This window comes from Garra rufa, chromosome 4, assembly GCF_049309525.1.
Source record: "Garra rufa chromosome 4, GarRuf1.0, whole genome shotgun sequence".
NCBI classification, from domain to species: domain Eukaryota; kingdom Metazoa; phylum Chordata; class Actinopteri; order Cypriniformes; family Cyprinidae; genus Garra; species Garra rufa.
Genome location: NC_133364.1, coordinates 21,381,828 through 21,406,651, shown reverse-complemented (window position 1 = coordinate 21,406,651; position 24,824 = coordinate 21,381,828). Strand labels below are relative to the sequence as shown.

General features: G+C 34.5%; 1 protein-coding gene across 3 annotated transcripts; it reads left to right on the top strand.

Moving 5' to 3' along the window:
- The first annotated feature begins 972 nt into the window (after positions 1–972).
- cdhr5-rs (cadherin-related family member 5, related sequence) lies at positions 973–24,824 on the top strand. 3 transcript variants are annotated; one of them, XM_073838284.1, is made up of 16 exons: positions 973–1,187; positions 8,517–8,622; positions 11,012–11,220; positions 11,554–11,610; positions 11,700–11,792; positions 11,925–12,011; positions 12,249–12,359; positions 13,391–13,555; positions 13,650–13,740; positions 14,132–14,238; positions 14,454–14,654; positions 14,758–14,889; positions 15,944–16,022; positions 17,119–17,312; positions 18,050–18,070; positions 19,980–21,135. In XM_073838284.1, exons 2-16 carry the CDS (start codon positions 8,556–8,558, stop codon positions 20,643–20,645), a joined length of 2,280 nt encoding a protein of 759 aa, XP_073694385.1. In that variant the 5' UTR covers positions 973–1,187; positions 8,517–8,555; the 3' UTR covers positions 20,646–21,135. The 3 variants fall into 3 exon arrangements, with proteins under 3 accessions (XP_073694385.1, XP_073694388.1, XP_073694386.1); XM_073838287.1 differs by lacking the exons at positions 18,050–18,070; positions 19,980–21,135 and adding an exon at positions 21,725–24,824; XM_073838285.1 differs by lacking the exon at positions 18,050–18,070.

Genomic DNA, 24,824 nt, shown 5'->3' with positions numbered 1-24,824 from the left:
TTATTTAAATAGAACTAAAAAACAGAAATATTAGACTTAAACTAAATGAAAACTAGTAAAAATGACAAAAGCGCATAAAACAAGATAAATTAAAATATAAATGTTATATATAAAAATACAAAAAAATGTATTAATACTAAAACTTAAATGAAAACTTAAATTATTATTAAAACCTACAATATTGATAAAAAACTAGTATGTAAATAATACTAAAATCACACTACATGTGCATATTAATTACCACTTGATCTTTACATTATTGTCTAGTAGTTACACCATATGTAATTTACATTGCCTTTTTAAAAAACATATTTTGCATGTGTTACAGTCATGGAAATCAATAATGAGAACAATGGGAATGTTGGGGGAGGGAAATGCAAAAAATCATGATACTTTTAGGTAAACTGTGGCTTGGACAGTGTTGCGAAGTCTGTGCTTTTTTAGTGGAATTAGGCTACTTTAAAACTGTTGCCACAGGTTGTTTTTCATGTCTGCAGGTTGAAGCCACCACAATAGCTTGATATTTAAGGGAAACCCCATCAAAAACATGTATTTTACTCCCTGGAACTAAATTTTTAACCTTGGGGGCTCCCATCAAAATGCGATTGGGCTAGTTTTGAGTAGCAACTGGGTGGGTTTTGTTGTGAAAACCTGCCAACCCTGAACCTGGAAGAAATTTCCATTGACCCACACATACAGCTAATCATAGGCCAATTCTTGTTGCACTTTTGACCTCACAGACAACGACTCAGACTGACAGCAAACAGGCCAGTGCGCCCTCAATCTTAATTCTCCATCTTGAGGCAGCAGATCATTAGTAATGGCAAACTAGCAGCATTTGCACACCTCGGACTGTATTAGCGTCAGAGCCTGAGCTCTCAGCAGCCAGAGTTATCCTGTCCTGAAAATGCTGTCTAAGCCGTCGCTCTCCTGTGTGTGAGAGCTCTTAATTCCCTTCAGCTAAACGCGTTGTGCTCCCTCTCTCTCTCTTTCTCTCTCGCTGTGACTTAACTAGTCAGAGAAATCTGTTGCGTTTTGAACTGTGGCTACCCGCTGTCCCTTGTGGCGCAGATTTGAGCCCCCCTTCAGAGGAGAGACATGTGGCGAAGGACAGGAACGGCCACTGCAGGAAGTGACAGCAGGATCCCCTGAGCTCAAAAACAAAGGATAACCAGCACCGATCAACGGTGAGGAAATTCTGAGGGTGTCTATGTTTATGTGTGTGTGTGTGTGTGTGTGTGTGTGTGGTCTAGTGTGTGATTGTGTTGTTTACACTTCACAGGACTTTGACAATTGGTGGTTTCTTGTTATGACTGTAGCGAGAGCTCACTTTCCCAGCAGGCCTGGGTTTTGAAAACTGTGCTGTTTTGTGATTAAGTGGATGCCTGATGCAAACCAAAGTAGATTTTTTTTTCCAGCTGTAGAAATAGACAGCTGTATAGATGTATAGTGACCTCTTTAGATCAGTCTCAAAACAATCTGATTACTGAAGCATCCAGTCAGCATAGCTCAGGCCTGATTTTATAAAGATGACAGGAATACAGATAAATGGTTTTGTGACTTTGAGGAGAATATTTCATTTATCTTCGCTCTTACTTTCAAAGTAATCTGTATGAGAAAGTCTGTTATTTTTTTTTAGTTTACTGACTGGACCTGCTTCATGCTAATGGTCTCATTACGCTTGAGTCCATGTCCAAAGCCGCTCTAATGAGTCTGATGGTCTCCTCTAAGGAGACGGCATGAATCATTACACTCCTAAACATGCTGGACCTTGCTTGTCAGTCTTTCTCTGTAGTGTTTATTCATGTGTTTCTGCAGATTTAGCCATAAAACTTTTTGTTACTGCACTGTAAAAAGATTTCACTAGTTTCAACTTAAAACCTTAAGTTCAGCAGCTGCCTTAAAATTTTAAGTTAAATCAACTTAAAACTTTAAGTTATTTCAACTCACGATAATAAAATTAGTTAAAATGTACTTTTAAGTTGATTTAACTTAACTTATGAGTTGAAATTACTTGTAGTTTTATGTTGACTTAACTTAAAATGTTAAGGCAGCTGCTGAACTTATGTTTTTAAGTTGAAACTGGTGACAACTTTTTATAGTGTGTTGTAGTAAAAGAACTGGCTATCATGAACTGATATAATGTTGCACAAACTGACCTAAACTATTAAAATTTGGTTTGTACTTTACAATCTCAGGTAAAAAAGTTAAATAATAGGGATAAATACCTTTTAAAGAGGGCGGTACCTCTTTAAAAGGTATTTATCCCTCTTATTTATCTCTAATTGGGTGCATATTTGCATCTTAAAGGGACAGTTCACCCAAAAATAAAAATGCTGTTATTATTTACTCACCCTCAAGTTGTTCCAAACCTGTATGAGCTTTCTTCTGTGCAATAGAAAAGATGATGTTTCGAAGAATGTGTGTTACCAAGCAGTTGTTTGTCCTCACTGACTTTTACAGTGTGGAAGAAATGCTATGGAGGTTATTGGGGATCAAAAACTGTTTGGTTACCTATTATTTAAAATACCTTTTTGTGTGTGAGAAAGAAAATTTGGGTTGGAACAACCTGAGGGTGAGTAAATGACAGAATTTTTATTTTTGGGTGAAATGTCCCTTTAAAGTTATATATTAGTCACGTTAATTGGGTACGACCCACGAAACAGCTTTTGCCCCATTTTTTTTTCTCAGAATGTATTTTGTACTTAAAAGCATCATCATAAAATAGATGGTAAAATAGAGGCCGCATGTGTTGAAGTCTTAAAAAATTAACTAGGCAATAAAAAAATAAAAAAATAAATAAAATATTTGTACTTTTTAAATCAGTTTTAAATACTTTAATATATTTGAATGATTTTTAACTACATCAATAAATGGTCGAATGTTATTTGTGGGACTGTTCTAAATGTTTTTAATTAATTAACTATTAATTTTTAACTAATTAACTTTTTTATACACTACCAGTCAAAAGTTTTTGAACAGTAAGATTTTTAATGTTTTTTAAGGAAGTCTCTTCTGCTTTATTTGCTCCAAAATACAGCAAAAGCTGCAATATTTAACTGCTTACTCTTTGCATATATATAAACATGTAATTTATTCCTGTGATCAAAGCTACATTTTCAGCATCATTACTCCAGTCTTCAGTGTCACATAATCCTTCAGAAATCATTCTTAATGCTGATTTGATTTATTATTATTATTATTATTATTATTATTATTATTATTATTATTATTATTATTATCATCAAAATTTAAAACAGTTGAGATTATTATTTTTAGGATTCTTTGATGAATAGAAAGATTCAAAGATCAGCATTTATCTGAAATAGAAAACAAAAAGAAACCTGAAAAAAATTCTACTCAGCTGTTTTCAACATAATAATAATAAATGTTTTTGAGCAGCAAATCAGAATATTAGAATGATTTCTGAAGGATCATGTGACTGAAGTAATGATGCTAAAAAAACAGCTTTGAAATCACAGCAATAAATTACATTTCAAAATATATTCAAATAGAAACAGTTATTTCAAATAGTACACATATTTCAGAATTATACTGTTTTTGCTGTACTTTGGATCAAATAAATGCAGGCTTGTTGAGCAGAACAGACTTCTTTAAAAAACATTAAACATCTTACCGTTCAAAAACTTTTGACTGGTAGTGTATTTCCGGAAAAAAAATATAAATACACCCAGTCTTGTTAATACAGTAATAACAGTTTTAATGTGAAATATTATTGCAATTAAAATGAAATGTTTACTATTTAAATATATTTTTAAAATGCAATTTATTCTTGTGATGACAAAGCTGAATTTTCAGCATCATTACTTCAGACACGATTCTTCAGAAATCATTCTAATATGCTGATTTGTTGCTTATGTAGGCTATCTATTATGATCAATGTTGAAAACAGTTGTGCTACTTAATATTTTAAGTATTTTAAGTTTTTAAAGCATTCTTAAATGAATAAAAAGTTAAAGGAAGTTTGCTGCCGTAATAAGGCTGAAGCAGGAGCAGTAATACCACGCAGCACATGTGCAAATGCTAAACTAGCTGGGAACTCATTTCTGATAATACTCCGCCTGCTTCGGCCATATTACGGCAGCAAACTTCCTTGACTATTACGCCGGAATGGGAGTGTACTGTAGTTCCTAATCTTATCAGCCTAGAAACTAGCAGCTTTGCATTTCCACCAGTCTTAGTACACGATATAACTACAGAAGAGTCAAGTTTTAAATACAACAAATATGGAAACTCGTTGGTCATTTTTGAACGCGATGCTATTGGTCTAATAGGATTCAATGATCTATGCTAAGCTATGCTAAAAGTGATATCGCCAGAACAGGAGAACGACTGAATGGATTTCAAAACGGTAAAACTCAACTTATTAACTCGGGGGGAGTTGGAGAATGAGCCGATTTCCAAAAAAAGTGGAGTGTTCCTTTAAAAAGAACAGCATTTCTTTCAAATGGAATGTTACAATGTAAAAGTCATAAATCTATTCATATTTATATATAATAATAATCAAATAATCCTGACATTAGATTTATAAAAACATATTTTTGCATTCATTTAGAGTAGAATTAGTTGTATCCTTAAATTAGTTGTATCATGTTAAATCTTTTTAAAAATCTAGGTAGTTAAACACACTTTTTTTTCCTTCTAAAAAACTGACACTTTTCTCAATCTTTTAAACTGCACTGGCAATCACTGTTGATGAGTGCACTATAACATCTCTGCAGATGAGTGCTCTCAAGTGTGAGATTAGATTTATCAAATCAAAACAACACAATACAGCGACATCTCTAATTCGATGTATACTTATGCTAAAACTCGCATGAGCTTTAATTTGGCAAAGTGGTCTCGATCAACACTTGCAGTCAAACTCAGACATGCAGAGACGTGCATATTGAATAACGAGCTGCTGTGTGCAGCAAGAATATTAAACCATATTGTGCTGTAATCCCATAATCTTGAGACCTACTTCCTGTTTCGTATTAATTACTCGATTTAATCCCTAATCACATGCAATCCACATACAGTCATTCTGTATACAAACAATCATTGATTACATCTGGTGACGTTACTACATTTCTGGGTCTTGAACGTGTCAGTTGCGTTGTCTATGCAGGGTCAGAAAGCTCTTGGATTTCATTAGAAATATCTTAATTTGTGTCATGAAGATGAACAAACGTCTTACAGGTTTGGAAAGACATGACGGTGAGTAATTAATGACAGAATTTTCAGTGAAAATTGAATTGAAGTGAACTATTACTTTAATTCATTGTGGTATTATCCATAGCCACAGCAAATTCAACCACAATCAGTCTGCTCAACCTTGAACTTGAACTTAGGAAAGATCAGAGTAAGTTTCCCCTGCATCTCATGAGGCTGTGAGGTGTGTTTTTGACATTACCCCATCTGAAGGACTGTCTTTATAACCTTTCTAAAGGAGGACAAGAGTGATGGTGTCCCCTAGTGGTCATGATGTGATGATTCCTCTGAATCATAAAGGAATAATGCTGCGTTAAATCACGACTTCAAACCACGACTTTATAGCGTTCCAGGCAAGTCATTTTAAACTGCCTGAACGCATTTATTGTTATTACATTATTATTAATTTGATTGCAACGTTATATTGTCCTAAAGTCTATTTTTTTCACCGTGTAACACTTGCATAAACACCGCACCTGTAGGGGCTGACATTGTTGTTTCGCACGCTATGTAACGTCAGAACTCGGAACTGGGAGTACATCTATGGCAAGCCGTTTTACCCTAAAATATTATTATGCGTTACTGGCGTAATTGCATTTTTACTAGTAACAATTCAATTAGAAAGTTCTATAATTAAATTCTTACTAGTAACAATTATAATCAGAGAGCTCCATAATTAAGTTTTTACTAGTAACAATGCCGATTAGAGAGCTCTCTAATTATAATTATAACAATTAAAGTACTAGTAAAAAATATAATTAGAGATCTCTCTAATTCAGTGATTACTAGTAACTGTTCCAGTTATAGAGCTCTCGAATTCAATTCCTACTAGTAACAGTTCCAATAAGAGAGCTCTACAAATTAATTTTTACTAGAGTTAAGACCACTTAGCTCGCACAGTGATCGTAACATAAAAAGGGAGACCACACCGATCGCTACATTTAACAAAGAGTGTTTATTTAACAAAATAAAGGTGTATCAGTAAATGTAATGATTAACCAAAAATGTAGTGTTCATCAGTAGAATGAAACATGTGGTGAGCGGAGGTAAGTGCGAAGAGCGAGGCAGCAACCAGCCGCATGGACAGACGGCCCGAACCGGAGAGGGCCGCGAGCCGACAGGAATTAACCTGCATGACCTGGTTACAGCTCCACCTGTAGGTCTAAGACAGACAGACAGACATAAGGCACAGACAAACGACAAGCTGCCCAGCAGCACGGCAAAGCCGGTCGTAACACTAGTCATATGTTTCCATTGACTTCCATTCATTTTTAATTACAGAGCTTTACAATTGAATTGTTACTAGTAAGAATTACAGTTAGAGAGCTCAATTTTTACTAGTAATAATTCCAATTAAAGAGCTCTCTAATTCAGTTTTTACTAGTAACAATTCTGATTAGAGGGCTCTCTAATTTAACTATCACTATAAAAATGCAATTACAGAGCTCTATAATTCCATTTTTACTAGTAAAAAACACATTAAAGATGTGTTTAATTGCAGAGCTCTGTAATTGAATTAAAGAGCTCTCCAATTCAGTTCTTCCTAGTAACAGTTGAATTAGAGAGCTCTCTAATATGAATTGTTACTAGTAAAAACTGAATTAGAGAGCTCTTTAATTGGAATTATTAGTAAAAATTGATTTAGAGAGCTCTCTAATTGTAATCATTGCTAGTAAGAATTCAATTGTAGAGCTCTCTAATTGTTATTTTTACTAGTGAAAATTATGTTGTAGAGCTCTGTAATTAAAAATGAATAAAAGTCAGTGGAGACATATGGCTAGTAAAAATTAATTTGTAGAGCTCTCTAATTGGAATTGTTACTAGAAAGAATTGAATTATGCCGCATTCCAGGCAACCCATTACCCATGTTTTTCCAACCTTCTACCCATGAAAGTGCACCGGAAAGGTAGTCAACCCCATGACTTCCCACTTGTGAACTCATACTAGATCGATGTACTCCCAGTTCTGAGCTCTGACGTAACATAGTCCGTGAAACAACAATATCACCCTCTACGAGTGCGGTTTTTATGCAAGTGGTACACGGTGGAAAAATTGAGTTTAGGACAATATAACATTGCAATCAAATTAATAATATTATAAAAATAATAAATGAAATGCGCTCAGGTAGTTTGGCGTGACTTGCCTGGAATGCTACAAAGTCGTGGTTTAAGGTTGTGATTTACAGGCTCAAAAAACTGCCTGGAACGCAGCATTAGAGAGCTCTGTAATTGGAATTGTTATAAGTAATAATTGAATTAGAGAGCTCTCTAATTGTAAATGTAGCCAGTACAAAATGATTTGTAGAGCTCTCTAACTGGCATTGTTACTAGTAAGAATTGAATTATAGAGCTCTTTAATTGAACTGTTACTAGTAAAAATGTACTATGACGAGTAACACATAGTATGTTTTAGGCTAAAATGGCTTGCCATATACATCGATCTAGTACGAGTTCACGGGTGGGAAGTCACGGGTTTGACTGCTGCTCCGGTGCACTTTCAAGGGTTGAAGGCTGGAAAAACACAGGTAACGGGTTGCCTGGAATTCACTGAGAAATGACAATCTTGTCATTATTTACCACTCCTTCTTTTCTTGTATAGAAAACAGCTACATAAAATATGTTCTTAGAACATGCAGGTTTCAAATGAATGAATCCAAAAATTTAAATTTTTTTGGATGAAATATCCCATTACATCCAACAAAATTATCTGTAATTATACAGAGAATGTGTAATTATGTGTTGAAGCAAATTAAATGCAACAAGGCGGAATAAAACAACAAAAATTTGGTTTAGTCTCGGCTGGGCAGACGGCAAAACTCAAGAGGGGAAACAACAGTTCTTAGGCAGCTTTGCAGGTATTATGTGAGGATTTGAAAAATGCTCTTATGTGGTGGGGTGCGTTGAGGCCGAAGGTGGAGGATCAAAAGAGCGGCAAGGAGGTCACGTAACCGATATCACTGCCAGGCTGGTGGCTTGACACTGGCTAAAGACAACATAAGGTTTTAAGTACTAGGGAAGACCTTGGGGTGAAGACTAAACATGACTAAAGCCCAAACAGAAGTAAACAAACACTGTCTCTGTGTGAGGTTCTAGTAATTCATTTAGCAGTTTGATTTGACTCAGTTGAGTAACTTGACTGATGAATTTCAGATGGTGGCACGACAGTATAAATATGCTTTGTTAATCTTCTGATTTAATTGACCTTTGGTGTGAATAAGAAGGTCTGCTCTTTGTGACAGGTAATATGAGCACTCTAAATCCTTCAGAGCGATTGACTGTCAGGGTCTGGCATTTCTTTTGCAGAGGGGGACAAGAAGAAGTGAGCCCAGGAGAATATCAACCATGTTGACGCCATGGAGATTGTTTCTCTGCCAGATGGCACTGAACATATTCTATCACATCGCAAAAGGTAAACACCTCTCTGAAATCAAGAGCCGCAAAGGCTAATTTTCATGAATCACTGCTCTGTGATGTAGTGGATGCTAACATATGTGCCAGAAATGTTTATGAGGTTGTGGAAATGATAATGAGTCTTTGAATGACTCTTTTTTATAGTCATGAGAGTTCTGATTCACTCAGCCTGTCAGAAGGAAAAGTCACAAGTGCGATTCATTCAAAATCTCAATTGCTTTTTCTTGACAGGAATGAGATTGAGAAAGGGAGAGCAAATGGAGACTCTTGCATAGAGCAAACATTAAACTGTGTTTACAACTGATTTTACTTTCATAACAAGGGAAATTTTAGGACATTTGACAACAACAACAAAACAAAATGTAAAGACTTGACTTTATCCATTGGAATGGATTGTAGCCCCATTGTTGTGCAAAGGCCCCAATCAAGGCACTTGCGAGGTGGGCTTGGGGTCTTGTGGTCTTCGCTTATGTGAATCTGTGAAGTTTATAAGATCATAGAGTGTTTTATTTGTCGTTTTACATTCAGGAGGGGGAGAAGTTTTAAAATAAGAGGGCTTGGTGACATTACGTGGATAAAGGAAGACATTTTAAATGTGGTACAAGTTGTTACTTACATTTCTATCCAATATTATGTAAAGAAACCATTTTTTTTTTTTTTTTGCCTATAGATTTGCCTAGATACCAAAGTCTGCAATCAAAAGTCAGATAATCAAAAGTTCAATAATGAGCTAAATAAAATCTTATCCAATATCTAAGGCCAACTTATATGGACAGTCTGCATGAATTTTATAATTCTGTTCTCTTATTGTTACTATATTCATTTAGTGAATGTAATTTTGCACATTAATGTGAATTTTAAATGGAATGTACCAAAATATATTTAAACAAAAAAAAAAATGTTGGAATTTGATATTATCTCAAAAATTCAAATTCAGAATTGGAAATATTACTATCAATATTACTATAAATAAATAAAAACTAATTTGCAAGGTTTTAACTCAAAATTCTTAGAAAACAAGTGAGAATTGTAAAGTGTTAAGTCAGAATTGTGAGGTGTAAAGTCAGAATTCTGAGAAAAAATTCTGATTTGTGAGGTTTTAACTCAGAATTCTGATAAAAGTCAGAATTAAGTGAGAATTCTGTGAAAAAAGTCAGAATTGGGAGAATTACTTTCAAATTTTAAAAATAAAATATAATTTGCAAGGTGTTAATTTACAATTCTGAGAAAACAAGTCAGAATTGATGCGCAAAGTCAGATTTATGAGAAAAGAGAGAATTGCAAGGTTTTATCTCAGAATTGTGAGGTGTTAAGTCAGAATTTAGAGGAAAAAGTCAGAAGTGGAAGTATTTACTTTTAATTTCTAAAAAAAAAAACTAAAAACTATGATTTGCAAGGTGTTAATTCCAAATTCTGAGAAAACAAGTCAGAGTTGTGAGGTATTTCCGAGAAAGATTTCAGATTTGTGAGATTTTAACTCAGAATTCTGAGAAAAGTCAGAATTGGTAAGTCAGAATTCTGAGAACAAAGTCAGAATTTTTGAGTTATAACTTTAGAATTCTAAACAAACAAACAAACAAAAAAAACAAACTATGATTTGAAAGGTGCTAAATCCAAATTCTAAGAAAACAAGTCAGAATTGTGAGGTGTAAAGTCAGAATTCAGAGAAAAATATCTGATTTGCGAGGTTTTAATTCAGAATTCTGATAAAAGTCAGAATTAAGTCAGAATTCTTAAAAAAAAAGTCAGAATTGGGAAAATTACTTTCAAATTTAAAAAATAAAAATATGATTTGCAATTGTAAATTAACACCTTTCAAATCATATTTTTATTTTTAAAATTTGAAAGTGATGTGTAAAGTCAGATTTCTGAGAAGAGAGAGAATTGCAAGGTTTTATCTCAGAATTCTGAGAAAACAAGTCAGAATTGTGAGGTGTTAAGTCAGAATTCAGAGGGAAAAGTCAGAAGTGGAAGTAATTACTTTTAATTTAAAAAAAAAAAAAAAAACTAAAAACTATGATTTGCAAGGTGTTAATTCCAAATTCTAAGAAAAGAAGTCAGAATTGCGAGATGTCAAGTCTGAATTCTGAGAATAAAATGAGCTCAGAGTTGTAGAAATAAACAGAAATAAAGCACAAACTGTCTGTCATAAACTTCTAAAGATGTTAACTCACAATTGCAAGATAAAAACTCAAAATAAAGTCAGAATTGTCAGGAACAGCCATAATGCAGGAATAGTTGGTCAAAATCCAAAACATGTTACAATTATCCCTGCCCTCCCCTGCTATTACAGAGGTGTTGTTTTATAAATTAACTTTGCAGTCTGTGATTTTATGGATGATTTGGGTTGTCCTTGTAATCTAATCAGTCTCTCATCTGAACGGCAGCCAGTTTATGCCTTGGTGGTCAAGACATATTTGCCACGGTCAGAGAGAACAGTCCCACCGGAGAGTTCATAGCCAACCTCAGTATCAACGGGGACCCGGGAGCCAGTAGCATCCGCCTGTGTCTCACAGGAGAAAACGCTGATTGGTTTTACCTTGAAGGCCGAACAATCCGACTCAACGCGTCGTTTTCAAGGACCTTAGATCGAGAGGTGATTAACAGGAGTAGTAACTGTTAGCATGTGGAGGGAAGCCAGGATAACACTGCATTAGGACTGCCAGCCAACACAGTGGAGGAGTTTTAAGCCATTGTTTGGGTTCTAAAATAGAATGTCTATAAAGTACAATTGTTATTTGTTATATAAAAATGAATTTATCAGATTCGTCTGTAGCAAATTAAGCATAAAGCAGGAGACAACATTAGTTAAAATGCATACATTTCATATATCTTTAACAGTTTTGTAATTTGTGTGATAATTGTAATAAAAAATTACTATATAAACATTAATCTCTCTATGCAACTTTTTTTCTGTCGTAATTTACAGGTGCTGGGATCAGTTCTGATAGCTGCTTTGACATGTTATGAAGATGATATAATAAGGGTACGGTACAAAAACACATGAAGTATGCAAAAATATTGATACTTAATAATTTAGTGCAATTAACCCACAGTTTTTTATTTTTATTTCAGAGTCGATATCGAATCATGGTGGAAATACTAAATGAAAATGACAACATGCCATATTTCCTTGAAGACACCATTCAACCACGATATATAAGTGAGGTAAACTCATTTCGGTCTGTTTTTACTTAGATTTGATGCAATATTTTGAATTATTTCAGAATTAAACTCCTGTCTGAACCTTACTGATTATTTTTGAGTTCTGACATCTAAATCCTGACTCTTTTCCAACAGTTGGTGACTGTAAACTCAATGGTGTTCACAGTGAAAGCTAAAGACGGCGATGGAGACACGATCACTTATATGACCGACAAATCTATGGTGAGTGCCACCTTCGATAAAAGGCAAAATTACCGATGAAAGGCTGAATAAAAGGTTTTGCAGTAGCCTCAATCAAACTGTCTGCAGCTCAAATTGACTGACTGCTTCTCAAACCAGCACTTTATGAGGGCCCTAAAATGTATTTGGACACATAAAAATACATGAATGTTCTTAGAGGACCTATTTTCCTTTTTACAATCCAAGAGATTGTGTGCACGGTGTGTCTCTCTCATTCAGGCTGATGCCAGCTATTTTAGGATTGATCTGCCCAACAGTGGGATGGTGATCCTGGATAAACCGTTGGACTATGAGACTAAAACCCAGCTGCAGTTGGTCATATTTGCTGTGGTATGTAGATGTTATTCACATACAGTTACGTACAGGGTCTAAAGTTTACATACACCTAGCAGAATTATTTTAGCAAAATAAGAGGGATCATACAAAATTGCATGTTATTTTTTATTTAGTAAATACTAAAAATATTTAGTGTGCGCTGCTCTTCAGAAAAATCCTTTAGGTCGCACAAACTCTTTGTTTTTTCACCATTTTTGTGTATTTGAACCCTTTCCATCAATGAATGTATGACCTTGAGATCCATATTTTCAAACTGGGGACAACTGAGGGACTCATATGCAACTATTACAAAAGGTTTAAACACTCACTGAGGCTCCAGAAGGAAAAACGATGCATTAAGAGCCGGGGGTGTAAACTTTTGAACAGAAAGAAGATGTGTACATTTTTTTTATTTTTCCAGAATATATTTTTTTATGATTTAGTATTGCCCTTCAGAAGCTACAAAAGATACCTACATGTTTCCCAGAAGACAAAATAAGTTAGATTTACCCTGATCCTTTTCAAAATACTCTCAATGCATTGTGTTTCCTTTTGAAGCATCAGAGCTTTTGAACCTTCAGTTGTCCTCAGTGTGAAAAAAATGGATCTCAAAATCATACTGTCATTGTTGGAAATGGTTCAAACACACAAAAATGTTGATAAAATTAAGAATTTGTGGAATCTCAAGGATTTTTGTAAAGAACAGCGGGCAGTTTAACTATTCAGGACCAACAAGGTACTCAAGAACAACTATCACCAAACAAAACTGTGTCATTTGAATAAATTTGATTATTATTTTTTCTTGTGGACTATATGTAAACTTCTTTTATGTGAAATATCTTATTCAGGTCAGTACTAAATAAAACAATAACATGCATTTACTGTAGTATGATCCTTCATATTTTGGTAAAATAATTAACATTTTGCAGATTCTGCAAGGTGTATACAAACTTTTGAGCTCAATTGTTTAGACATTTATATACTGGAAGGAATCAGAATTAAGATAAAACAGTTTGAACTGCTATTTTTGCTGTTTGAATCAAAAGGAAACAAGCACAAAAGAGAAGTACAGCACAACAGCTACAGTCACCGTGAATGTTTTAGATGGTGATGACCAGTATCCTCAGTTTCAGCCATGTGCACCTGTATATGAAGATGGAGATATCTGCACCAACCCTGTGTACAGTGTTAACATCACAGAGACAGATGAGGTATGTGGTAACATTTTAGTGTTGAATAAATTAGCTGAAATTACCTAATACTATTCAGATGTTTGAAGTCAGTACTTTTCTATTTATGATCTAGGATGCTGTGCTTTATTTTTCTCCGGGTCCCATTCATGCTGAAGACGGAGACAAAGACATAATGACTCCTCTAGTCTACAGTATTCTCTCAGGTGAGTTTATTGTATGTTGTACTGATTTATAGACTGTTTAAGCATATACTGTAAATCTACACTACCAGTCAAAAGTTTTTGAACAGTAAGATTTTTTTATGTTTTTTAAAGAAGTCTCTTCTGCTCACCAAGCCTGCATTTATTTGATACAAAGTTCAGCAAAAACATTAAAATTTTGAAATATCTTTGCTATTTAAAACAACTGCTTTCTATTTGAATATATATTAAAATTCAATTTATACCTGTGATTTCAAAGCAGAATTTTTAGCTGCATTATAATTATTTAACTGAAAATAATTATTTAAAAAACATTACAAACCTTACTGTTTAAAAACTTTTGACCGGTAGTGTACATTGTAGTTTTTTAATGATATTCAAAATGACTTTATAGGTGATGAAAATGGCAGATTTACAATCGACTCTAAAACAGGAGAGATCTCTCTCAGGCAACGCGTGGAAAACAGACTCCTCACACCTTCATTCAGACTGCGCATAATGGTATGACGTGATAATGTCTATGTTTATGAACAACAAAGCAATGGCTGATTAATATGCTGATCTGCTGTATAGCATACCAAGGACACAGTATGGAAGTACTTCAACTGCCATATTGCAAACCATAATGCTAGACAATAAAAAGTCAATAAAAATAAATTGTATGATGACATTAAAGTTATCATCTTTTTGCATCCTCATTTTGTAAACTCCATCAGGCTGCACAGGTGAATGACCCTAAGAAATATTCGGTGGCGACGGCACTGGTTCGTGTGGTGTCGGAAAACCGATTTCCTCCGTTCTTCAACAAGACCGTCTACAAAGGGTTTCTCATCGAAAGCTCCAGCCCTGCCACACTGGTCACTACCTATGGGAACCAAGTCCTGGTAGTCCAAGCCATCGACAGGGACTTCAGAGATGTAGAGTGAAAACATTTCCTTCATAGGAATTGAAACACTTCCTGAAAAAGCTTGCAAACCTGCATTTGAAGAATGTTCTCTCTCTTTCTTTGCTCTTTTGCAGGGAATCAACCCAAAAATACATTACACAATGCAGCCCTTGACAGGTAGCAATAAACTGTACCACATTACCCAGGATGGCATTGTGATTGCAAAGACTGACCGGCTCAGAGCATTCAACCGACACATCCTGGAGGTGACAATTATGACATTTTTGGACCAAAGAGCCAACTTAAACGCCTCTGATTGGCCATTGCCTTTAATAAATTAACAGATATGTCTGTGATTCGCTACACTGGCTTGGCTGTTATTACAGCTTCAAATGAGGGTGCTCTTGCTTTCATTTGACCACCCTCTAGCACCCTGTATCACCAGGCCTGTTTTAATTTCACAAAGAAATTAAGGTTTTTGAGGAAAACATTCCAGGTTTTTTCTCCATATATGGGACTTCAATTGGGATCAATGGGTTGAAGGTCCAAATTGCAGTTTCAATGCAGCTTCAAAGGGCTCTACACAATCCCAGCTGAGGAATAAGGGTCTTATCTAGTGAAACGATAGGTCATTTACTAATAAAGAATTAAAATATATCCCTTTTGACCACAAATGCTCATCTTGCACTAGCTCTGCAATCTTCACGTGTTACGTAATCACTTTGGAAAGGTCACGCACGGTTAGTTCTTTGTCTGTTTACTTCAGTTTCAAAAAGCTAGTGTAGGTTGAACAACTCCATCTTATGTTCACCTCCAACTTCAAAATCATCCAACATCATTGTTTTACCTTATTTTGTAAAGGCCATTTGACTTTCTTTGCACGTTCGCTTTGTAAACACTGGGTTGGTACTTCTGCTTACGTCACGCGTGACCTTTCCAACATGATTACGTAATGTGTGAGGTCAGGCTGGTGCAAAACAAGCAGTCAAAAGTTAAAAGGTCTACAGTTTTTTTGATTTAAGAAAATTACAGATTGTTGAGAGCTAGATGAGACACTTATTCCAGGGCTGGGATCGTGTAGAGCCCTTTGAAGCTGCATTGAAACCTTCTTTTTGGACCTTCAACTTGTTGGCCGACATTTAAGTCCATAGTATGGAGAGAATTCTGGAATGTTTTCCTTAAAAACCTTAATTTTTGTGCAACTGAAGATAGAGAGACAGGAACATCTTGGATTACATGGGAATGAGTAGTTTCCCAACTACTGATCTACATGTATATGGCCTCACTGATCATGCTTTTTTTTTGTTTTTTTAATCAAAGGTGATTGCAACAGATGAAGAGTCAGGAGAGACAGCCCATGCTTCAGTGGATATTGAAGTTCTGCAGAGGGGACAACCAGGTAAGCGTGTTAATCTTGAGATTGCTTTAAAAACAAGGTTATGTAACCACAGTTAACTCTCCATTGTGTGAATTATGTATTAACAGTTAAACATTTTTTCCATGTAAATTTTCTTTTATTACATTTATTTAAAAAAACTAAAGTAAAGAGTTACCATTTGAACTTAAAATTAAATATAATAAAAAATAAATAAAATCACTTATAATATATACTTATAACACAATAAATAAATAAATAAATATCAAGCTCAAAACAAACATGGCCTTCTCCAATTCAACTTGTGTTTTTTATGAATAATGATACATTATTGATACAAGACCTATAAACTGAAATTGCACAAATCATTATTTTTTTATCCTTCATTTAAAGTTAAAATAAAATAAAATATTGCAATATGCAATCTCTGTACCACAAAAAAGTCTAATTTAATTCATATTTCTTGAATACTGATACATTATTGATAAAACTCCTGTAAATGAAAGTTGCATGAATCATTATAATTTATCCTTTACTATTGCTCTTAAAAGTTAAGTTTATCCCCATTGTTAGAATCAAATGTGACCTTAAACACATAAACAGTCTTAAGTTCAATCTTAAAAAGCTGAATAAATAAGCTTTCCATTGGTGTGTGGTCTAGAATCTGAGAATGCAAATAAAAAAAATCTATAATTTTGACCATTGTTGACTATTGCTACAAATATACCCATGCAACATATGACATATGAATGTTTTGTGCAATTTAGAGGTGCAATTTCATATGTGTCATTCAGGTGAGAAGTAAAATAATATTTTGCCATAGACGGTCAAACTCTATATGGATAATAGTTTACACAGATCATTAGTCTGGTTAATTTGATTATTCATGCTTGATTTAAGAGGCAAGAACAAGGTGTTAAATTAGATTTACCCTCATTGTATTCCCATTAACCTCTGTTCTCCTCCAGCTCCTCACTGCCCTACATTTTTGTCGTTCAAAGCCAAACTAAATGATAAATCACTTGGAGGTGTAAGACACAGAACTGACCACTAAAAAAGAAAGAACAAGTCTTCATGAGTGATTTGTAATTTTTTTCCCCATTTCTAAACTTTCGACCAGTTCCCAGAAGTCCATTTGGCGAGGAGCGTCTGTTTGGAGATATGAACGCAGGGATGGCCGGCGGCATCGCTGCCCTTGTTCTGATAGTGGCTGTGACAGTACTATTTCTCTTCCTCTGGCTGGCCAAGAGACGGAGAGAGAGACGGGACCCAGCAGACAGGGGTGCAGTAGCCCTTGGGAAGCACCCGAATGTGGTAAGTGCCATTATGTATTGAACATACAAAGTAGTAGCCTTTAGTCTCTTTGAGCCAAGTTAGTCTACTTGGCGGCCATCTTGGAAAGACCCTGAAAGGTAGTGATTTTCTAGTATCTAAGCAATAAGCATAAAAGAAAAGCTCCTGCCTGCTTGAATGGGGAAAGATTTCCCTGGTGAAAAAAACAGCTAAAACCAGCCTAGACTGGTTGGCTGGTTTTAGCTGGTCAACAAGCCTGGTTTTAGCTGGTCATAGCTGGAAGGCAGGCTGGTTTTAGAGGGGTTTTGTCCACTTTTCCAGCCTGGTCTTAGCTGGTCAGGCTGGGAAACCACCAGCTAAAACCAGCCTGACCAGCCTGGGAGACCAGCTAAAACCAGCCACTTCCAGCTTAAACCAGCTAAGACCAGCCAACCAGCCTAGGCTGGTATTAGCTGGTTTTAACCTCCAAAACTAATAGAGCATATTTCAAATCACCAATCGGACAAAAGTTTTCTTCATGTTGGTCCAGTTAAAGCACATGTTGAGACAATAGGCCTCCATCCAAGTTACATTAGTTAGTCAGTTGCAGTTTTGTGTCATATAATCAATTTCTCATAAGACTTTTGCATTGAACAAGGAAATTCCACATATAAATAAAAAAAGCAGACTAAAGCATTATTTAAACTGTCAAAAATTTAGAAACAGCTCCTGCCCTTGTCGTTTTCCCCTCACATTCCTTTTTAATTCCTCTTATGTAGAGCTTAAGATGGTTTCAGCTGGTAAGTACTTGACATTAAGTAGCTAGACGTGTTCTGCGGTGTCACTGTCCCTTGTGAAGGTGAGATGTATTTTCTGAGAAGCTGAAAGCCGTATACTACTGATAGGCTGGTTTAAATGGGATTGTCAGTGTTGCAGTTTATCATAAACATGGTGCACCATTTAAGCTGGTCAGTATATGAAGCACAGCCCCCTGTGTCTGATGGTTTAGTATATTTATTTCACTGTGTATTGGATTGATCTGTGTCTGTTATAATGTAGATGAATGTTTTGTGTTTGTGTATGTGTATTTTGTATTACATCTTTTAGTTTAATAAACACTGTTGGAAAATGTAGCAATTGTTAATTGTGTTAATCGGTTGATTCTTGAGAGATGAGACAAAACATATTTACCAGCATTAGCTGATCTTGAAGACAAACCTAGAATGTTCTGTACCATTTTATCTTCATGTACTGTTTACTGTAATGTAATATATTCCTTCATTTATTTATACTATTAATTATACAGAATAAAGAAAAAACTATTTTTAATGCAATTAATCACGATGAATTGATTTAATAGCACTAAAATATATCCTATGTAAATATTTCTTAAACATATACATGTATGTGTGTGTATGTACTCACACATATGTAAACAAAAACGTATTTTTGGTGTGATTAATTACAATTTATTGGTTTAATAGCACTAAAATATATGTAAATATTTCTTACATATATACATGTATGTGTGTTTATATATGCATATCAATATACAGAGTACACACACATGTAAACAAACTTTTTGATGCGATTAATCGCAAATAATCGATTTGATAGCACTAATATATACTGTATGTAAATCTATCTTAAATATATACATTTATGTGTGTGTATTTATATATACACATAAATTTACAGAGTATACACACATAAACTAAATTATTTTGATGCGATTAGTCGCGATTAGTCGATTTGATATCACTAAAATATATATGTAAATATTTCTTACATATATACATGCATGTGTATTTATATATACATAAATATACAGAGTACACACACGTATAAACAAACTTATTTTTGATGCGATTATTCACGATTAATCGATTTTATAGCAGTAATATATGTAAATATTTCTTTAATAAGTACATGTATGTGTGTGTATTTATATATACATACAAATATGCAGAGTACACACACATATTATGTAAACACAAACTAATTTTAGATGCAATTAATCGGTTTGATAGCACTAAAATATATATGTAAATATATCTTAAATACATGTATTTGTGTGTATACAGATAAACAAATTTATTTTGAATGCGATTATTCGTGATTAATTGATTTGATTGCAGTTATATATATATATATATATTCAGAGTACACACATATGCATATGTAAAATGTATTTTTAATGTGAAAAATTGCAATTAATCGATTTGATAGCACTAATATATATATATATATATATATATATATATATATATATATATATATTTCTTAAATATATACATGTATGTGTTTATTTATAGTACACACATATTGTATGTAAACAAACTCATTTTTGATGTGATTAATCATGATTAATCGGTTTAATAGCAATAAAATATGTATGTACATATTTCTTAAAAATAAGTACATATAAATATAAAGAGTAAACACAGACTAATTTTTGATGTAATTAATCACGATTAATCGATTTGATATATATATACTTGTAATAAAAAAAATATTTAAAAACATAACATTAATAAAATAATAATATACACATTCCCTGTACACAAACAGTTTTGTCCCATGTCTCAAGAATCAGTGACACACATAACTGCTCTGTAATCAGCGCTGGACCTCAGCAGTGGATTTGTCCTGTGAATATGTCAAGCTTTTTCGAGGCGACCCTAAATGCCCTTTCTCCGTGGTCAACAGGTCAATTCAGGACGTCCCATATCGCTCATAGAGGACGCCTCCTACCACAACGAGGCGTTCGTTGACCATGAGTACCCCAGTGATTTGTACACCAAAAAAGATGACATGCTTCCTCCATCAACCAGGACATATGAGTCTGACAGACCCATGCCCCTGCAAGACATGCTGCCCATCCTAGTGCTTCCAGAAATAACACCCACAAAAATCTCATCTGCATCTCTGACCAATGGGAAAGCTTTCATAAAATCAGTCTCTTTTAGAGACGAAGTAGCACAGGAGACCCGGCCCAAAAATGAAGGACAAATTGTAGTTGTATGTAATGAAATAGAGACCAGAGGGGACATTTTGACACCTGTCACAGAGGAGGACACTTTCACTATCGCTACAGTAGAAAATCCTGCAGAAAAGGTGGACATTTGTAGTCCAAATCCTTCTGTAAGACCCAGAGAGGAATATATGTTCGCTCATGCTAATGTGGATGATGAAGACGACAGTGATCCATACAAAACCATGGCCTCTGTTATTTACAGCAGCGATGAAGATACAGCAGACGATGAGCCTAATGATTTAAGGCACTATTACAAACATGGGCAAAACCAGTTTACAATCGACCACATGAAGGCCATTGGATTACAAATCGAGGATTCGGATGAATCCCAAGCCTGATTCGTCACGCCTGAAGTCGCTTTAATGAAAAGCCAAATCCTTAAAGGTTTCAAAGGGAAAATAGCAAAACAGGCTCATTGAAAATGACATATTATCAAACTCCACAGTTGGTTGAGTACCTGTTTTTAATTTTTTTTGGTTTATATTCCATGTTTTCTGGTACAGAAATACTGTGCACATGATCAGCCTTAATTAATAATCAGTTTAAATGGTTTTGATGACTGTCTTTGAGAAATTAAGATGTTATGATAGTCTATTTTTGAATATTTGATCCATGTACTTTTAAGATATTCTGAATTACGTTGCAGTCAAACACTAAAACTAGATGAAAATGAAGTGTGTATTGTAACTAAATGTAGACTTTTCTGATTACAGATGTCTGCTGTCACTTGTCGAGTTAAAAATACTTAAACACAAAAGGTTGAAATAGACTGTAATTTTCCATTTAGCATTTTATTAATAAATGCCAGCTGGAGAACACAATTTTCAGTGCCAAAACTGATGCATTGCCATGTTTGATTTACTGTTGAATATTCTGAGGTTGCAACATGTTGCAGTTGTTGTTGGATTCGATGATATTCAGATGCTTCAAGACTTCTGGAGATGTTGTGAAATGGCTCTGTACATTATTCTGAAGCTACAGTGCATTGCAAAAGTATTCACACCCCCTTTATTTTTTTGTCATATTTTGTTATGTTGCTGTTTTACGTTTCTTTTTTCCTACATCAGTCTACACTCCATACACCAAACTGACAAAGTAAAAAACTTAAAAGATTGTATTTAAGTTGTATGTATGGAGTGTAGATTGATGTGGGGAAAAAAGTAATTTAAAGCAGTTTAACATAAGGTAGCAACATAACTAAATGTAAAAATACTTTTGCAAGGCATTGTAAAATGCAACATTTTAGAGTTTTTTACTTTTGGAAAAGATCTTGGATTCTACACAGTAGAGTCTTTGTTAAGGTAAAACTGCTGAAAGGCTTCAAATATTGTGGAAAAGGGTGCAAAGTTCATCTTTTATTTGAATATAATAGCTACGCTGTAAAGCTCTGATGTGTTATTTCTCTATTTGTCTGCAGGAGGCATCATCACCCATCTCTCCTCGCCATGTCTTGTAGGACCTTTGAAACAGGGGGGTTTCGTGACACTTTAACATGAAAATCACATTTAAGAATGCTGTATTTCTAGAGGAACCAGCAAGATATTTGTGCCAGGGCCAAGAACATCATGAGAGACACATGGAGGTGAACATACAAATCTTTGAAGAAGTTTTTGTGACATTTTGTGCTATTCTGGAGTGTTTTGGATTTGTGTGGAAGGATGCAGTGGAATCCTTGTTATGGCAGCTTATATGTTGAACGTTTGGAACTCATCTTTTGTCAGAGACAGTTAAAGGATTAGTTCAGTTCCAGAATAAAACATTCCTGATAATTTACTCACCCCCATGTCATCCAAGACGTTCTCTTTCTTTTTTTCAGTCACAAAGAAATTTATATATTTTTTTAAAGAAAATGTTCCAGGATTATTTCCATGGTTCCCAACAGTTTGAACTTCCAAATTACGGTTTCAATGCAGGTTCAAAGGGCTCTACACGATCCCAGCTGAAGAATAAGGGTCTTATCTAGTGAAATGATCGGTCATTTTCTTAAAAAAATACAAATATATATACTTTTTGACCACAAATGCTCGTCTTGCTCTAGCTCCTTGGTTGGGGTCAGGTACAGCCATTCGAAGCTGCACTGAAACTGCAATTTGGACCTTCAACCCATTGGCAACTGTAGAGGTCCACTAAATCCTGGATTGTTTTCCTCAAAAAAACTTTCTTTGCGACTGAAGACATGAACATCTTGGCTGACATGGGGTAAATTATCAGGAGATTTTTATTCTTCAAATATAATTTAAAAAGTCCCTACTGTATATATAGTGTTCAAAAGCTTGATGTTTGTAAGATTTGTTTTTTAAATGTCTTTGAAAGCAGTCTCTAATGCTCACCAATGCTGCATTTATTTGATCAATTTGTATTTTAAAATGTAATTTATTCTTGTGATGGCAAAGCTGAATTTTCAGCAGCCATTATTCGAGTGGCACATGATCCTTCAGAAATAACTGTAATATGTTGATTTGGTGCTCAAGAAACATTTCTTGTCAGTTTTGCTTAATATTGTTGTAGAGCTTTTCAGAGGTATATCAGAAATCGTTTCTGCCATTGTAAATATCTTAACTGTAATTTTTGATCAATTGGATGTTTTCTTTTCTTTTAATAGTAAATCCAGCCTTAGCATAAATGAGAAAACTCTGTATCACAGTGCTTGATGGTGGCATATATGTGACCCTGGACCACAAAACCAGTCTTAAGTAGCACAATTATATTTGTAGCAATAGCCAAAAATACAATGTATGGGTCAAAATTATACATTTTTCTTTTATGTCAAATATCATTAGGAGATTAAATAAAGACCATGTTCCATGAAGATATTTAGTAAATTTCCTATCAGAAATATATCAAAGCTTATTTTTTGATTAGTAATATGCATTGCTAAGAATATTATTTGCACAACTTTAAAGGCAGTTTTCTCAATATTTAGATTTTTTTTGCACCCTCACATTCCTGATTTTCAAATAGTTTATTTGTCATATATTCTTATAAATGTTGTCATATCCTAACAAACCATACATCAATGGAAAGCTTATATATTACAGCGTTTCGAAATCTCAATTTCGAAAAAAAACCTTGTGGTCCAGGGTCACATTGGAAGTGTCACTTGTCATAAAAAAATCTCTGTAATGCAACAAAGCAACTTAAAACGATTTTTAAAAACACAGTCATCATTTACTCACCATTATGTTGTTCCAAACTCATATGACTTTGTATGTTTTTTGAAATCTCGCATATTCTAAGTACTCTGAAGCCATATTATTATTCTAAACGGAAATGTGCTATTCGGTGAATGCTACCTTTAAAATCTCACCAACAGAGTACATTCTAAAGCTAGGAAATGTAATGTTCTATGAAGTGTCATCACAAGATGGCGCCATTAGACAATTTTTCCTCTGTTACAACTGAATTATTGCTGCGGAGTGAAGTAAAAGTTTGATTTCCAATGATGACACAAGGACAGTGGCAACATGACGGATGTGCTAGTAGCCTACTAAACATGCATTCCTGTACTTCAAACGGACGAAAAGTAAGTTCTTAAAAAGTAATATAACGATGTTTTTTCTAATCGGTTGTAAGTTGACAGGACGTTCAATTCAACAAAAATCTGAGGAGAAAAAAAAGTAAAAAAAAAAAAAAAAAAATCTATTAATATAGATGCAAATACATCAAAAGCCATTTTAAAGTTGTGGCCTTCTTAAAGCTTTTGTCAATGTTTCGGACCACAAACATTTAAAGCATAGATGAAGGTGACATGGATGAAACCTCCAAAGTGGGGCCTTTATGGTTTCAAATTAATGTGTGGACACTTAATAAACTAAAAATACTGTCGGACAAATATTAAAATGTAGAATTAAATAGTACGAGTGTATTTGAAATGCTTGTAATGAACACTGTGCAGGCCCGTAGCCAGCCTAGCAGAAGGGGGGGGGTTCTTTTTTTCAAAAAGTGGACCTTTTTCAGTTCCCACCCATTTTGTATTTAATTATGAGGTTCAAACCGCCTACTTCATTTTGGTGACTTCTCATGCATGTTTGTGCTGGATTAGCATGTCTGTTGGTATCTTAATAAGCATGATTTTTGATGCACCAAACATATTTACTACAATGAGGTCAAACTTACCAAGATCATGTACAACCTTATTCAGTAAATATACACAAATACCTAAAGCAATTAATAAAGAGCCACAACTGACATTGTTAATGCAAAAAATGCACAGATCCTTTATACTGACACACTTCTAATTGAGTTTGTGTTTGTAGGATTTAAATAAAAAACATGGCTTGAGCCAAAACATCAGGGGGTAATGGTGTTGCTTGAGGGCCCACAGCATGGTCATGTAAGATTTCGAGAGACAATGGTGGGTGAATGTGCATCCCTCTAGGGGGGTCCGGGGGCATGCCCCCCTGGAGAAAATTTTATACATTTTACAGGTAAATCCATTAATTTGGTGCATTTTGAGAGTTCAAAAATAAGAGCTACAACTATGTTCACTGTGCAAATTGAACAAGAAAAATAAAAAA